Raw genomic sequence first — 17,262 nt, 5'->3', positions numbered from 1 at the left:
AGAGAACTGACCTTCAACTTGAAACAGTCCTGGTCTCAGAGATTCCTAGCTGCCTTTCAGATATTAAAGCTAACTGAATACAGCTGCGATCCTTGAAAGAGTATGTCACTTCCTGACCACCAGCCAAAGTTATTCTCCTGGCCACCAACATGCTGTCACACAGAACATCCAAATTACTCTCTGTGGCAACTTACCAGTGATGCTGATCAATTCCCAAGCCAGTGAACCAACATATAAATAATTTACCAATTTATGTTATGCTGATTTAGAAATGCTTTAGAAACCAAAGTTTCCTAACACAGCGTGCCAAGCAAGGCAGTGCATGCAGTACAGCACCTGTCTGTGCTGATCCGGCATCCCATTAGAACAAGTCCCAGGTAACGTGGGGGTCTCCAAGACGAGAGGCAATTGCAGAGGTTGTTATTGCAGAAGCTGGGATTCCATGGCCTCCATGTTCTGCAGCACTTCCAGCACCACTTCATAGCAGAACAGGTATTGATCCTGGACAGGTGGAGAAACCGGTACCTGTTACATTCGGTAGATACATACGAAGGACCCTGGAGATCTTCCTGGATTGGGAGCATGTCTGTGACGTGAATATAATCTTGGGCGGCTCCTTCCACTTCACCCACTCACTTGCTTTCTGTCCTTCTTAGCCTGTCCCTCATCATTCCATCCTTCCCGCTCCCCGTTCACTCACAAAAGCCCTGTCTCTGGAAAGCACCCCGGTTCAGAACAGCAGGGCTGTGCTTAGCTTTAAGCACATGCATACGTGTTGTCCTGAGTAGAGCTGGACAATGTGCCTATATGGTTTCCTGAACTGGGGCGGCACTCTGTCTTCCTTACCCCTGCCTCATTCGCCCCTGATTCAGCCACTCTCACGCTGTCTTTTCCCACCTGGAAACTATAGTTGAGTAGTAGGCAACTGAGCCTTCTTTCCCAGCATCCTCCCTGCTGCCCGTCTTTCCCGGGGAATCAACAGAAAACTGCACTTTAGTAAGGTGGGACTGGCAAGACCTGATCCCGCTTTAAAGGCTGACTCAGTCTATTACTTGTGCTTTTTAAAGAACAAACTAGTTCGTCCTGGCTATAGTGTCTTGGGTATATTGCTTATTCTGCTGTGAAAAACAAGGGTCTGTGATGACTGCAGGATACTATGCTAGACCAAAGATCATTCTCCTATAGTTTTCTTCACATTACCTAATCAGGGTCAGATTCTACCACCTTTACATTGCGTAGTACCCTGGGACCAATAGGGCCACTCGTGTAGTAAGGTACCAGTCAGCCTGAGTAGCAGTGGGAGAGTTAGGCCTTATAGAATCATAGAAGATTAGAGTTGGAAGGGACCTCAGGAGGTATCTAATCCAACCACCAGCTCAAAGCAGGACCAACCCCAACTAAATCATCCCAGCCAGGGCTTTGTCAAGCCACAGCTTAAAAACCTCTAAAGATTGAGATTCCACCACTTCCCTAGGTAACCCATTCCAGTGTTTCACCACCCACCTGGTGAAAAACTTTTTCCTAATATCCAACCTAGACCTCCCCCACCGCAACTTGAGACCATTGCTCCTTGTTCTGTCATCTACTACCATTGAGAACAGCCTAGCTCCATCCTCCCTGGAACCCCCTTTCAGGTAGTTAAAGGCTGCTATCAAATCCCCCCTCATTCTTCTCTTCTGCAGGCTAAACAAGCCCAGTTCCCTCAGCCTCTCTTCATAAGTCTTGTGCTCCAGCACCCTAATCATTTTTGTTGCCCTCTGCTGGACTCTCTCCAACTTGTCCACATCTTTTTTGTATTGGGGGGCCCAAAACTGGACATAGTACTCTAAATACGGCCTCACCAATGCCGAATAGAGGGGAATAATCACTTCCCTCGATCTGCTGGCAATGCTCCTACTAATATGCTGTTAGCCTTCTTGGCAACCAGGGCACACTGCTGACTCATATCCAGCTTCTTGTCCACTGTAATCCCCTGGTCCTTTTCTGCAGAACTGCTGCCTAGCCTGTCAGTCCCCAGTCAGTCTTATGGCCAGTGTTTAATATGTAATGAGAGAGGTGCTGGGGCTCAAGCGATTTTTTTTTTTTTTTACTTTCATAACTGACAGAGCAAGCCTAGACATGCCAGGGCTATGGAGTGCCAAGCCTAGACATGCCGGGGCTATGAAGTGCCAAGTCTAGATGTGCTGGGGCTCAGCCCTGGCACAAATTAAGCACTGCTTAAGGCCCCAATTCAGCAGAGCACTTGGGTACATGTTTAAGTTTCATGAATTTCTGTGGCAGTGAAGTACGTGCCTTGCTGAATCAGGGACCACATAAAGAGTTAGTCTTGTTTCAAGGTGGAGACCTTACCTTGGTTTGAACCATGCCAAATCGCTGATGTCTCAACTCTCTCACGGTCTGCTTTATGTTGAACTGTCAGGAGAGAACAGGGTTATTTCATTGCAGGCCAAGTTATTAAAAAGAAGGAAACGTACCCAATGGGGAAGCGTAAGATTGTCCCTTCTCTAACTGTTTACTATTAATTATTACCCCTACAATCAACAGGAATCAGGACTTAATACAATTTTCTTTTGAAAACTGACTTGAGTTGATTTATGCCAGGGGCGAATTGGTGTCCATCCACAAATAAGCGATTGATAATATTTATAATGATTTGGTTTAGATATACTCACACACAGATCTTTTTCAATGCAGCCCAGCAAAATATCAATACAAAGCAGAACCCCACTCCTTCCAATCCCAGCGCTGCAGTGGGCCGTTATGGGGCCCGTCTTGTGAACTTTTCTCATGTAGCGAATGAATTTTACAAGATGCTCTATCAGTCTGGGAGTGCCGTGATCCGGCCAAGTGGTAAACTGCAGGTGTCTTATGAAGCGTCTCTCTCCTGTCTGGAAGAGAGCGATCACCAATGTGTATTTCATTGTAGGAGTCAGGGAATTACTGTTGTAAAGTCAACCAGAAAACTAAGGACTCTGGCTTCCCATGTGGAATAAGCAATAAAGAAAAAGAGACTGTTTTCAAGATAGACAGTGAGGAACTAGGAGTAACCATTCTAAGCAATCACAGACACATTGTGGGGCTTTAATATCTTTAATCCTCAGATAGAAAGTGCTATGGTTGTGCTACAACTTCTAACAAGCCATATCCTGAAGCTTTCTAAGGACTTTGGCCAAATGTTAAATGTATTAAAATTTGAATTTCAAATAATCATTTTTTCTTCCTGCATAACGGGCACTTAACATTTGATGTGTCTAATTTCCTCAGCAGTAGTTCATTGTTGCTCCTGTATAAGTGCCCTTGGGCTCTAGAATGTTTCACACAGGCATTAAAGAAGAATAAATAGGTTTCCATGGGTCAGAGTCTGATCTCATTTACATTGGCATAAAAAAGATCAGCCTCTTGGGCACAATCTACTTCTCCTCACGGTTTGAGCATTAAGCACCTGCACTAACTTTGTAAATCTTGCCCATAGTTCAAAGATACTGAGCTAAATGTCTTCACAAAGCATACAGACAACAGCCAGATAGGGATCTCTATTTCAATGTTTTCCATAGTGCCTATCATTAATATCCATAATGGGCTTCTTGGAATACTGAAGGACTGGATGTTGTGGATATGGCTTTGCACAAAAGACCTTCACCAAAACCTTCACCCAGAACTCAAAATGAACCTTTCTTTAGGCTGAAAATTGTTCATTAACTTTTGTCTACCACATGGAAACTCTGCATCTCATGGTTCTGACTAAGGCTGAAAGTGGAAATGCCCTGGAAAAAGCACCGTAACTGTATGTCTACGCCAACTGGAAGCAGTAAGGACTGGACTTCTTGCCCAAGAGCCTGTTCTCATAATATTTCTCATTCAGCAGACTCAGGAATCTCAGAATGTTTGGCCATCACATGTGGCGGCTTCTCTGAACTGAGTGAGGATTGCCCACCAGTACAACCAGTGACCACACCCCAGTCGTCCTGACCGAAGACACAGTTTTAGAAAGGTTCTGAGCCCATCCTGCAAGTGCTCTCAACACCCACTGCAGTTAAAGGCCTTCAGTCCCTGTCCTGAAAACCCAGATCCACTGTTTCTGCACAGAGCTAAGGAAAAGTCACCCACTCTATGAGCACTCCTATAATTCAGGTTTTGATAAAACTGAAAGATAATCAGAAAACGCTACAGAAAAAACTTATTCAATATTTCAATTCAAGAATTCAATATTGACAGAGAGACACAATTTGTAGTGTCCGAGCCCTCCTCTTCATGCATAAATTAAATATATTTAATTTACCTGCTTGTTAATTATTTCTATTATTCGGATTATAAAATATTCTAGGATCTGGTAGTTGTCCAGCCTCAGATGGAATTCAGCCAAGTCTAGCGAATCCTCTGGCAGTTCAGGCCAGTATCGGTGACATTTGACTTTTCCAAGCTCCACTTCTTTTGTCATCATGGCGATCACATCTGACTCATTCTCCCAAACCATTTGCCAGAAATCAGCCACAGTGCAAGGCAGAGGCCCTTGTGTTGAAATATAGAAATGTTCCTCTCCTCCAACATGCATTCGGATGTAACTTGCATTAATATAGCCCCTGCTCGCTCCAAGAGGAACTCGCGTCGCATCATCTGGACAGAAAGAAAAAGTCCTTTGAAGTGGGAGGTCTGAATCCAGGTCTCTCTCTAGGATCTAAGGGGATGGGGAAGCTTGGACATCAGGCAGTTGAATGTTGGCTCAGTGATATTCAGGGTGCATTTGGCCAGCCAAGCAGCACTCAAATCCCTGCAATTCCTACAATTATATGATACGATTCATCTCTTCCTACTAAGAACGGTATTATTTCTTTAAGGCACAGCTGTCACAATCTGACAAGCCTTATAACAAATCACTACAGGATCCTATGGTAAGAGTCCAAAACGCTGCAGTTCACCCTACTGTTATCTGAACCATTACCATCTGACATCGTAATGTTTCTATAACAGAGGGAACTAGTAATATTTCACAAGTATTACAGAACCATGCCATGCAACATATCCTGTATTTTTAATTCACATTGTCACAGATGACAAAGAGATGTGTGTGTCAGTGAGAATGGCATGATGCTCTGTTAATAGTGATCATTCTGCTGGAGCAATCCAATCTTCAGTCCAAAAGTCAGTTCCTATTGGTAGTGAAACTTTTCTGCCTTGCTCGGTTTGCTCAATGGGGATTTGGGGTCTGCAGATCAGATCAGAAACTATTTATGTTCTCAGATGCTTCTGAAATTAGGAAAGAATTTTACCCCTTTTCGGGGGCCTCACTGATCCTGGGACAGCAATTCACTGCCTTGCAGTCAGTTAGGGTTAAAACTTCCTGTGAAAAACTTAGGAAGAGGTTCTATGGGAGACAGAGAAAGGACTAAATCTCCTATTCCAACCCCCACCACTCCTGCACCCCGGGGACAATGTCTGGGGAATCTAGGCAGCAGCAAATTCATTGTCCCAGCCCTGGCTCTACTCCCAGACATCCACCATAGAAGGAAAGAGCAGGGACGGACCCCTCATGGATCCGGGCTTCACATCACTGCAAGGGTCTACATTTCCTGGATGAACCCTACGAATGCTACCCACTGTCCGGGTAACAGCTGCCACTGCTTCTGGAGCCCCTCCTGTGACAAGAGAAGGGGTGGGATTTGCCTGCTATAACTCAGCCTAAAAACTGTTTTCCTTGGATCCCATCTATTTCTCAAGTGCTAAGCCCCATTAGTGTACTTGCTTACATGGAAGGATATCTCGGTATCTGTTTTTCTCCCGGTTTTCTGGTGCTTTTCCAACTCGGCAGCCATCAAGCGGTTTCATGTGTTCTAAAGCCTAGATCAAAGGCAGACAGTCAATACGCTTCATTTCCAGCCTTGGAAGAGAAGCTGCAGGGCTAGCGTTAGGAATCTCCATCAATCTATGTGATCTATGACTAGGAAACAGAGTTTTGTTTGGAATACACTCAATACGTCCTACTCTATATTTTCAGGTAAGATGAAGCCCTAAAAGCAAGGTGCTTTAATTTCCCATCTTCTAAATACTTCGAGAGACTTTTGAAAGCCCCCAAGAGTGAATATTTCGGGGGTTTTCCCACAAGATTTCAAACCAAGGTTCTGAGCACCATCACTAAACATCCCTTGGCATATATGTTTGTGAAGGGGGTGATCATTCTGGTGTCTTGGCCCCATTCCAGCATGGGTAATTAGCAAGCTGTTGACCTAAGACATGCTTGTAGGGTTATTGGTAGCAGACAGTGAGTATTGCATTTCCACCCCAGTGGTAGCTGCATTTCAGCGATGGGGGAAGTGATACATATAGGGCTCAAACTCAAAGGTAGGTAGCATAATTTCTGTAATGATAAGTGTTTGTACGTAGACATACAGTTTAACTTGGTATAACAGACATACCAAAGAACAGGAAGGAGTCAGTTACAATAGTGTTGTTGACACCTTTTTGCACCTTCGTCTTGGTTGTTTTTCCTGCTCTACGCCTTGGGATGAGTTACACCAGCTTGCAGTCTCCTATGCCTACTTACACCCTCTTCCTGACTTATACTTTACTCCACTCTTGAATTTGGTCCACAGTCTGTAAAGCACTTGGTGATTCCTCCGTATGAAAGGAGCTATAAACTAGTAAGAGTATCATGGGCCCAGGGCTCATTCAGACAAAATGCTCATTGGTTTCGAATGAAGGATCAGATACAAACAATTTCCATAAAAAGGGACAGCATCCTTTGTGACCAGACCCACATGACTCACCTGACAGCTGCTGTAGGATGCTATGGTCAAGAGTGACCTAAGACACCCTCCTGCCAGAATCACTGATGGGCAGAAACTTCAGAGGCTGTTGGGCTTAGGGGATGGTTAGGAAATATTACACACTTTTGTCGAACACCCTTGTGTTGCTGGAATTTATTACCAGACAGCAAGAACTGGAAAGGAGGGTAAAAGGAACCAAGGGACATATAAAATAGGAATTACCATGGAGACCAGGGACGATTACCAGGTTCTTTAGAGGAAGGTGCAACCTTGTAATGGAATATGGAATATTATGTAATAAGTTGCCCTTAAGGGAAGTTTATGCCTAGCCTCCATCGGTCAATGATTGGCTTATGTTGTGAAGCAGGAGATTTTATATCTTTTATCATTTTTATCCTAGCTATTGTAATTGCGCCTGTTCTCATTATCCATGGACATGTCTAATCCTCTTTTGAATTCTGCAAAGCTTTTGACCTCAATGGTGTCTTGTGGCAATGAGTTCCACAGGTCAATCATGCATTGTGTGACAAAGTATTTCCTTTGATCAGTTTCCAGTCCAGCTCTCTGGCAGCACAGCTGGGAATTCTTCAATCTGATGCCACCTCTGGAATCTTCCCTACACAACAGCACAACAGAGCTGAGAGGGCTCTGCAGAAAAGTCAATACACCTAAGGTGATTGCATGGGTTGGAAATGTACACATGTCCCCCCCATCTGATAGGGTCTAAGGACAGTGCCATCAAGGTGACTGAGCCTCACCTCCCCTCCCCCCCCCGCCCCCCCCCGCATGGAAAGCGGGAGATCTGCATATTGAAGATCCCCTCTAGGCACAGATCCTGAGGCACAGTCTGGGAGCAATTCCCTGACCCAATGGAGTCAGAAAGGACCACCCACACCCACAGATTTCTCCTCCAGCCCATGGGAACATGCTGATCCTTGGGAGACTAGGTTCTTTCACACACCACTCACTTTCCCAGCTGTGCCAAACACTTAAGCCTACGAAAACAAAGGAACACGTCTCACCACAAACTCTTTTAGGATCTCTTGCTCCTCAATCTGCTGCTGAAGGCTCTGGATCAGAGCTCTGAGACGAGACCTCAGACCTACCCCAGTTGGCGATGGCACGATGTGAGTCAGCTGAGTCAGCTCATCTTCGGAAACAAGGGAGCTGCCTAGGTGTTGACAACAAAGAGGAGATGAGTTTAAACTTAGCTTTTAATTTTTGTAGTGCAACGCGCACGCCCGGCTGGCTTTGAAAAGAAGGGGATTGCTAGTCTTCAGTGCCTTTTGCCACCTACTTTTCGGATGCAGAATCCAGAAGCAGTTTTTCCAACTCATTTATGTTTGCGGTTGACAAACATAAGTCAAAACCCTGGATCTGAATACCCCCAAATGTCATGAAAGCTGGATCCTGAGCCAAACATTGCAATTCATGGTCACGTGTAGTTTCTAAATACAGCCTAGACTAAACACAACATTACTGCAGAACCGTATACTTTAATGGCTGCTCACATTGGTCTCCACTTGCATCGTCACTGTAAATCATCTGGTTTCTACAGATTAGTGTGGTCACTTTCCTGATGCTAGGAATAATCACTGTAAATTTTTTCCCAAGTCAGGAAATAGTTCTTGTTTTCCTCCTTCTCTCTCCCCATCCCACTCATGCCGTGGACTTACAATTTTTCAGCATGTTGGAAGTAGCAAAGACTCACATCTGGTCTATCTGAACTCTCATGGACAATACAGTAAGTCTGTGTTCAGATTGCTGGTTACACTGGAACCAGAGATGCTGGGGTGAGTTACTCTGTGGCTTGTCTTTATGAATGGGGTCTGCATAGACCAAACTTCAGGGGTTCTGCATCAATTTGCACTATTACTTCAAGGCTAAGTCATGCCCCTTACACTCCTACGTGTGACTGGGGGTCCAGGTACACATGAGTTAGTAGCTGCTGAATGCTCATTTACTGCCCTAGCCTAGACCAAGTGAGAGGGCAGTGGGATAGGAAGACAAACCTAGACCCTTCTTGTCTAGTGATACATGAAGCAACCTATTTTTCCCATTGCTGTCAGTCCAGAGTAAGATGTTTGACTCTATTGTAAGCTGTATCCCTGATGGCAGCATCCTTTTTGATTGTCCTGACACAGGTCATTCTTTGTCCTCCACACCTTCTCTTGTCTCCAGGTTGAATCCAGTCTAAGATGTGCCTTGTTTTTCTGCCATGCAGTGGCCAGAGGATACAGCCAAACCACAGTAGCCGTCTCCGTCTAATTACTGAGTCTGCAGTCTGCTGACTTGTGCAGCACAGCACTTCCACATTGGTCACATGATTTTTCCAATGAATTCTCAAGATTCTTCTCAAACAATGCTGGTGGCATGCATGAAGCTTCCTGCCACATTCCTGAGGCCTACCGTAGTGTTGAAAGGACAATAGGGCTGCATCACCTTATCTGACTCTTCCAGATGCTTGACAAAGGGGAAAAGCATCCACTAGCTTTACTGATTCTTGTCTTCACTTCTTCAGTGAGCTGGCCCTTAGCAGATATTGCACTTCCAAGGTAGACAAAGTCTTCAACTCATTTGTACGCTTATCAGTCTGCCTGTGTTGACAGCATTCTCTCCTCTCTCCATGGTCTTGGTCTTCTGCTTACTGATTCGAAGTCCCACTTTAGCGGCATCTGCTTTTATGCTCATAAAAAGTCTTTTCATTCCATCCCAGCTGGTATCCAGTATTACTATCTCATGTGCAAAACTTAAATCTCACAGCTTATCTCTTGCCCAAACAATACCAGTTTGGCAGCAGCCATCATTTTTCTCATCCCAAAGTCTATGACAATGCAGAAGAGAAGCAGAGGTAGTATGCAAACTTGCCTTACACTAGAAACCATCTTAAACCATTCTGTGTCTCCGCTTTGTGTCCAGACGAAGCATGCCAACTTGTCATGCAAAGTTTTTATCAAAGTAGTATTCTTTGCTGGAATTCCCTAGCGTCTCAGAGGGCTTCTCTGTGGACACTATCAAATGCTTTCATAAAATCAAGCAGGCAGGAAATGGATGGAGTCTTGGCTATGTGCCCATATGAATCACTCAGCAGAGCTGAGCCTGCACAGAGTGTGTTGCAAATCACTGCTTCCACAGAGGAACAGGAAGCTGAGCAGCGTCTCTGACACACTCCTGGAGCAGTGCAACTACGGGTCTAAGGGACTGGTAAGTCAAAGTGCACTAGGGAACTTTTAATGTGTGGTAGCAAGGTCCACATGGACAGCTAGTGTGTAGCTTGCTAGTGCACTGTAGATCTACACCCCGGCTTGCAACAAACTAAATGTTCATTTAACAAGCCTTCAATAACCGCTACCTCTCAAGGTATTTTTCTGCATTTGGGATAGGAGCAATTGAACTTCTCATAAGACAGATAAGACTGAGTCCTGCTGTGACTAGAGGGATCTTCCAAGGCCTTTGGAGAAAAGTTTAGTCACTGATGCACCAAATGATTTAACTTCAAGTGTATGAGCAGTCCCATTGACTTCAATGAGATTACTTACATGCACAAAACGAAGCATATGTTTAAGCATTTGCAGGACCAAGGTCTTAAATTAGAATTTGGTTCTTTCCCCCTTTTTCCCCTTCTTTGTTTCCTTTAGTAGTCCCAGGTCATGGTTTTGGATCAAGCTTTCTGCAAGATTTTGAAGTCTTCTTGTACCCAAAGCATGATAAGGCCAATATAAATTTTGTAGCATGGTGTTGGGATTCATTTCAGTGGTTCTCAACACGTTGTTTGATATTGTCTTTCATGTGAATTACTGTATTTATCCTTGGAAATGAATTTAAAATTAAAATGAAAAAAAATTAATGCATAACTTGTAACTCCTCCATCATACCAATAGAACCTTCCCCTTTGCATTAAATAAATCATAAACATAATAATTCATCATCATTTGGAGTCTTTATAGTAAGACAAGATGTCTATTTAAAAGAAAGAATAACTCCCTCCACTGCAGGAATCAATTATGAGATTCTCTGGCTTGTGTTATACCTGAGATCAGACTGATCTAATGGTCCCTTCCAGCCCTAAACTCTATGAAATCTATAAGAAAAACCAAAACTTTCTTTCAGCAGAACAATGTAAAGAACTGACTAGTGTGAATGTGTAGCACTGCCCTCCATTGGATAGAATCACAACTGCAAGTGGAGGTGATTAAATAGGGTATAATTGAATTTGTTCAACAAATGGAATGACATTATTCAAATCAGTTAGGTAATTAACTTTTTCCCCTTTATTTGCTCAGTTTATAGAGCTGGTCAAATCATAAGCAAATATAGATTATGATTAATTTATTCAGTAAATGTAATGACATTGTTCAACAAAATAACATCTCCATTAGCCCAGCTCTAGTCTTAGACCCTGTACTGCTAAATGCAAATGGAGATTCCTCATTAGCTCAAGTTACATAGGCCCATGCTTTTGGAGCAGGACAATCTAAGCTTTATTCCTGCTGTTGCCAGGAACATCCGATGGCCCCAGCATGCCGCAGAATAATGAACGTTGTGTTCCCAGCAGCCCCAGGTGCGATACAAAGAGCCTGGTGTACTGTTATTATTTATACTTTTGTAGCACCTTGGGGCCCCAGTTATAGACCAGTAGCGTTAGGCATGTACAAACACAGAACAAACAGACAGACAGAGTCCCTAATTGGGCTTAATTCTGTTGAGCTCATTAGAGCTGTACTAGGAATCTGGGCCAATATGTTAAAGAAAAGAGAACCTTTCACACATTTACCTCTAGGTAGAAGGGAAATCCTCCGGGCCACATCTTCCTCACTCATCCAGCTGTCAGTCTCAGACTCCTGACTGTCTGTTCTAAGGCTGCCTGCACAACCCAGGTATTGCTGCGATCTGTAAAATACCATTCAGTTAACATCCGAGTTGGGAATGGAAGCCACCAGCACAGTGAAGGCTGCATAAGGGTTGGAGTTCTCAGCTCCTTTTTTTAAACCACTCATAACTTTCTGTTTCCAGGCATTGGCATGAGTTTTGGATGTCATAAGTCCCTCGCTGCAAAGGGGCCCTTTGTTTGTAGCAGTGTCTATAAATACAGCAGATAACAGTATCCACCGTTAACTTTATGGAGTTTAATTTTTAAAAGGCCAAGGAGACCTTATATATAAATCCAAAAAGACTGCTTGAAAAGAAAAATACTTTAACAACGGTTAAAGCTTGGCAAAGTTATAAGCACTGAAAATTGGGTCTGATAATAGAAGTGTTAACCAACCTTAGTCAATAGACAAAGCTGGTAGGGCCTCCTAAAATAAATATCAACCCAGAATGTTTTACAGCATGGAACAGAGAGAGTCCTGAATTGAAAGTCCCAAATCCAAAAACCTCTTAACTTTGGAAAGTCTCGAACTTTGAGGCTACTTTGAACTCCAAACCAAAACCCCAGATCTAAATCACATTAAACTTTGGGAAAGTTTCGATCCAGATCCACACTTTTAGCTAGGACACATTTCCAGTGTAAATGGTAGATTTTCTGTAACTTGAAGACTTTAAATCATGATTTGAGGACTTCAGTAACTCAGCCAGAGGTTAGGGGTCTATTTACAGGAGTGGGCAGGTAAGGTTCTGCAGCCTGCAATGTGCAGGAAGTCAGACTAGATAAACACAATGGTCCCATCTGGCTTTAAAATCTATGAGTCTAGTACAGAACTGAACATAAGAAATGTTAGTTCATCTTGAACTGCAACAGTTCGCAATGAAATGACACCAGCAGGTGACATCAGAGTTACACACTTCTTAACCACAGAAAGACCAAGGCCAGACGCAAAATACTTGTGTTCTTTATCATAGTTGTTAATTTCACACAGAAAAAAACTATTTCTGTGCCTTAAGTGTACAGTGTAAGAAAATCACACGCAACTTCTTTCTCTGCTTGTATCAGGCATGACCCCACCCAAACCTTCTACCAAAATTGCAGCTACTTCTGGAGGTTATGAAAATGGCCGAATGACCTTTTCTTTTCCAGTGCATGTCCATGTGTATCTGCGTGAAAGTGGGGCCAACTGTTCCACAAATGGGACTCCTTTTTCAGTTTGTGAATTATCCACAAACTGACTTCAATCTTTCTGGTTTTGTTTGTCGTTTGATGAATGACTTACACAAACGCATTTCAGACAGTGGGCTGCTCACATTAACTTGGTCATTGTTCATGCTGTGTGACTGGGATCTCTTCATGGGCATGGGTGTATGCAGAAATTTAATTTTGACCACTTTTTGGGGGGCAGACATTCTGTGGGGCCTTCCCCCACCTTCTCGGGCAGGAGCTCGCTCTCCCCACTTCCCCCTCCCATGCCACTGCGGCTCTGGAGCCGGAGGAGTTCTGTGCCCCGACGATTATTGGTGGAGAAGACGTGCCCTGCTTCTCCCCTCTTGTGCATGCCCCAGGCATGGGGGATTGTTTCTGATCACTGATTCGATGACTTCCCAGCTAGAGCCATGCAGAAGCAGTGATACTAGTGATGTCAATGAGAACTAAAGGTGCAGTGCACCTCTGAAAAGCAGGCCACGGGGTGCTTCATAGAAAATATAAATCTGAAGATGTTTTTTCTGAGAGTACAATATGCATCAATGTCCTTGTCTAAAATCCTCCCTCCCTTCACTGCTGTGTAGGGGTTGGGTGGCATCTCTCACTCCAGAGGTAGCTGCATTTCAGTGGAGCTGAATAAATATAGTGTGGGTCTCGCTATGGGATGGATGGTGTTGTACAAAATGTATGGTATTAGGATTGCTCAAAACAAATGGAAGAGCAAATTGGCCATGCTGTACGTTGTCATGAATTTTTATGTGCTGGAAAGACGTACTTTTCTGCATTTGCCTGATACTCAAGTTCAGTTGATTGACCTTGCAGGGGTGAACTGCATTTATTTTCTGAATCCTGTAGAAACATAATAAAACTATCATGAAAAATCAGTAGGAGGAAGCATCGAGAATATTGTTAATTTCATCATTAAATTTACTTCTCATCTGACAAAGCCACGTCCCCCGTCAAAGTCAGAAATGGAAAGAACAGTTTCCCTTTCAAAGATAAACGCACGAATCTCAATTTGGCACTGCAGGACCTACTCAGAGTAAAAAGTGTCTTCAGCTGTATATGCAAGCTCCACAACAATGCAGACATCTCTGTACAAGTGCACATCCTAGCACGCATCGCTGAGATCTGGAGGGATCCATATTCATTGCACTCTCGTTGTAAGAGCAGAGAGGAATAATCACAGGATTTATGATCCACGCCATGCTCTCTGCATCCCATGTACTGTATTAACTGGCAGCAGGAAGCACCATTGGAGGAGCATGAATGAATGGCATTAACTTGCTTTTTAGCCCAGGCACAACAATGCCAGCTGTTAGTGGCATGCTGCAGCTGATCTATGGAAGGAAGACTTGACTGGCGGAGAAGGCAAACAGTTGGTTGCCCTCCAGATGGAGGAGAAAGTGTGAGCATCGGTGGCTGATTGCATAGTACCAGAGTGATAATTGGATTCAGCATTTAGATTATGATACAGAACATCTGCCTTTATCATATGCAAGTTGCTCCTTCTCCACTGTCACGTCTGACAGATATTTACTTAGATTTCAGCTCAGGATGGATTTAATCTAATTTTTTCCCTACTCTGTATTTCAGATGCAATCAGAAAACCATCTTTGCATGTTACAAAGTGCAAACTGTTGAACCCCCAAATGTACCTCTACAAAAGCCACCATTTCTGTCTTATTCCCATAGATTCAGGCTTTCTTTCCCACAACAGAAATGCAAAAGAAGCTGGATCTATAGCCATGAATTCAGTAATCCAATTTCTACACCCACCAACCAAATCGATGGGAGAAAACCATGGGGATTTTTGTTTGTTTCTTAGCAGAGAGAAAATGTTTTGCATTGCTCCTTGATGCATTCATTGCGCTCAGTACTTTGTCCATTTCAAAAGCTACCCATTGGGAGCAAATGGCAGCCGTGGTTTGGAAAGTAAAGCATATACAGTACCTGTTTGAAGGAGATTGGGCTCAAGGCATGCTGAAAATAACCAAGAACAAGACATGAGTTTTAGGCTCCCATTCAGCAAAGAACGAAAGTGTGAGTTTAATGCTAAGCATGCGCTTTGCTGGAAAGGGAAGGATTTAACCATGTGATTATAATTAAACAAGAGCTTTAGTGCATTACTAATTCAGGGACCAAATGAGAATGGTCCTGATTTAAAGTACCCTCGCTGTTTCATTACTTTTATTTTTTTATTGATTTGCTAGGTGATAGCACAGTATAGGTGTAATTCTGTATTTTAGTGATCTTGGACATTTGAGTTCCAATCTCCATTCTAACCCTTTGCTCAAAACTTTCTCCAAATTCCTCCCAGTCTGAAATTTTCTCAGTTTGGTTCAACTCAAAGATGTCATTTTTTGGTTTTAAATATGAGTGAAATTGGTCGAGCCTTCTTTTTAGTCGTTTGAGCATGGAAAGAATTACATTTTGGTCATATTTTCTGATCAGCAATTTTGCAGCTGTAGAACTCAACATTGGCTGAAGCTACAAAACTTGGCAGGTTTTGTAGACCTCGCTGTGACTTAGATACCAAACCTAGTGTGAAGAAGTTTAGGTGTATCAAAGCAGTGAATATATTATCAAGGCAGCAACTGGAGGTCAGTAAGGTGCAATCTTTTAATGTGTACTTCATTTAAAAAAAAAACTACGTTAAAAGAACGTTAAGGTTGCAAGATCAAACATTCAGATGTTGGGAAATGACAAAATTAAAGTATTCCGTGCAACTTTCATTCAGCCCTTTTGTGTGTCTCTGTTATGAGTCTTTAATTATATGATCGCATACAATTTTTTACACACAGCCCCTACCTCATTCCGGAGCTACTGGCTCTGCTTATAACAATCCATTTCCTTCAACACGGTTTATTGTTTTTACTAAAATATACTCCGCCACAGAGGGGTGACCCATTAACTAATTTTCCTTAATTTCCCCAAACCCACGCCAGTGAAACATTCAAAGAGAGTCGTCGCCAGGTAACTTCTAGAAATGTCACCTTGCTGCACATCTGGCTGGCGTCCTCTTCCCCGCCTCTGAAAGCGAATGGGTGCTTGGCTTCTAGGCTTCTCCCGCCACCTTGTTCATCTGAATGCAAGAAAGTGAGAGCAGAGAAAAATGACTTTAAAATCTGAGATGCAAGTTCCACCTCTTGTGTGCAGCGTAACGCGGGCAGCTGGGCTGCTGGCATGGAAAGCTCACCAGCAAAGAGCTGCAGAAGCAGACGCTGGCAGCAACCCCCCACCCCCATGCGCCGAACAAATGAGCTTCTGGCTCCTCCAACTAGCATGTATAAGGCACAGTCCTACCCCCACTGAAGTCAGTGGGAGTTTTGCCATGGGCTTTCTGGAACCAGAATCCCCCCCAGGCTGTGCATCTGGCAACTCTTCCCCACTTGCTGCACTTATCCCTGCTCCCACACTGGCATGGAGAGGGGGGCAGGTCACCTCTTCTTCCAGGCCAGCGTCTCATGCAGCTTGCGAGCCCTTTGGAGAAAAGCCTTTTAATGTGGCTTGTAGACAGGGCTCACGCCCTCAGCCTGACACTCCGTTCAGAAGGACCGGGAAAGAGGGGGGGAACGTAAACCAGCCGCTCCCTATATCTGATTCCAGGGGTCAGCTGGGGGGCACATCCCCCATGAGCAGCCTCGCCTGACGGACCCCCCTCCCTGTCCGTCCTGCCTCATTCCTCAACTGCCGCCAACTGTCATGCCCTGTGGTGGAACTTTCTCCCTCGGTCTCTGTGACATCGCTGGCTGGCTGGCACCCCCCAGCACCCGGACAGGGTGAGAAACCTCTCCCTACATGGGACACCGGCAGCGCAGACTGGGCAGCATGAGGAGAGGGGTGGTCCAGTGCTTAGAGCACGAGCGAGGCTCTCTAGAGATCTGAGCAGGATTCCTTGCTTTTCCTCAGCCTGCCTGGGTGACCTTGGTCACGTCACTTTGTCTCTCTGCGCCTCAGTTCCCCACACGCCCCTACCTCACCGGGGTGTTGAGAGGATAATGCACTGAAGATGCTCAGGCACGAGGGTGATGGAAGCCATAGATGGACTGAAGAACTCAGTTGCCCCCCAGAGCCAACAGAAGGTACAGATGTCAGAATGAACAGACGGGGTGTAGTTATGGTTCACATACAGGTAATGAGCGAGGGAATATAGACTCCATGTGGGTGATGACAGCAGGGTGAAAAAGGAAAACTGCCCCCTCCTTCTTGGTAGCAAAATGAAACTGCATCTAGATGCATAAACTGTGAAATGCTTGCAAGGCTTTCTAGAAAACAAACTCCCTATCCCCTGAAGCACGCTAGCTTCAGCCTAAAAGCACCAGTCCCCTTGCCCCTTGAAAGTCACCCATGCCTATCTTTTTTGATGAGCAAGCCAAAAAATGGCCAAAAAAATCAATCCATAGCGCATATCCCACAATCCCC

General features: G+C 44.2%; 1 protein-coding gene across 1 annotated transcript; it reads right to left on the bottom strand.

Moving 5' to 3' along the window:
- Nucleotides 1-232: 232 nt before the first annotated feature.
- PTPN20 (protein tyrosine phosphatase non-receptor type 20) lies at nt 233-15,858 on the bottom strand. The gene is made up of 9 exons (XM_067531019.1): nt 15,834-15,858; nt 13,613-13,686; nt 11,536-11,651; nt 7,784-7,932; nt 5,745-5,835; nt 4,280-4,614; nt 2,673-2,888; nt 2,350-2,412; nt 233-501 (listed from the first exon to the last, which is right to left on the bottom strand). The coding sequence occupies exons 1-9, from the start codon at nt 15,843-15,845 to the stop codon at nt 421-423; spliced, it is 1,137 nt and encodes a 378-aa protein (XP_067387120.1). The 5' UTR covers nt 15,846-15,858; the 3' UTR covers nt 233-420.
- Between the last annotated feature and the right edge of the window lie 1,404 nt (nt 15,859-17,262).

The sequence above is a fragment of the Emydura macquarii genome, unplaced genomic scaffold, assembly GCF_026122565.2.
Source record: "Emydura macquarii macquarii isolate MOO-44397 ecotype Brisbane River unplaced genomic scaffold, CSIRO-AGI_Emac_v2 contig_67, whole genome shotgun sequence".
NCBI lineage: Eukaryota > Metazoa > Chordata > Testudines > Chelidae > Emydura > Emydura macquarii.
The sequence above is the reverse complement of the archived record's forward strand: the minus strand, read 5'-3'. Positions and strand labels throughout refer to the sequence as shown.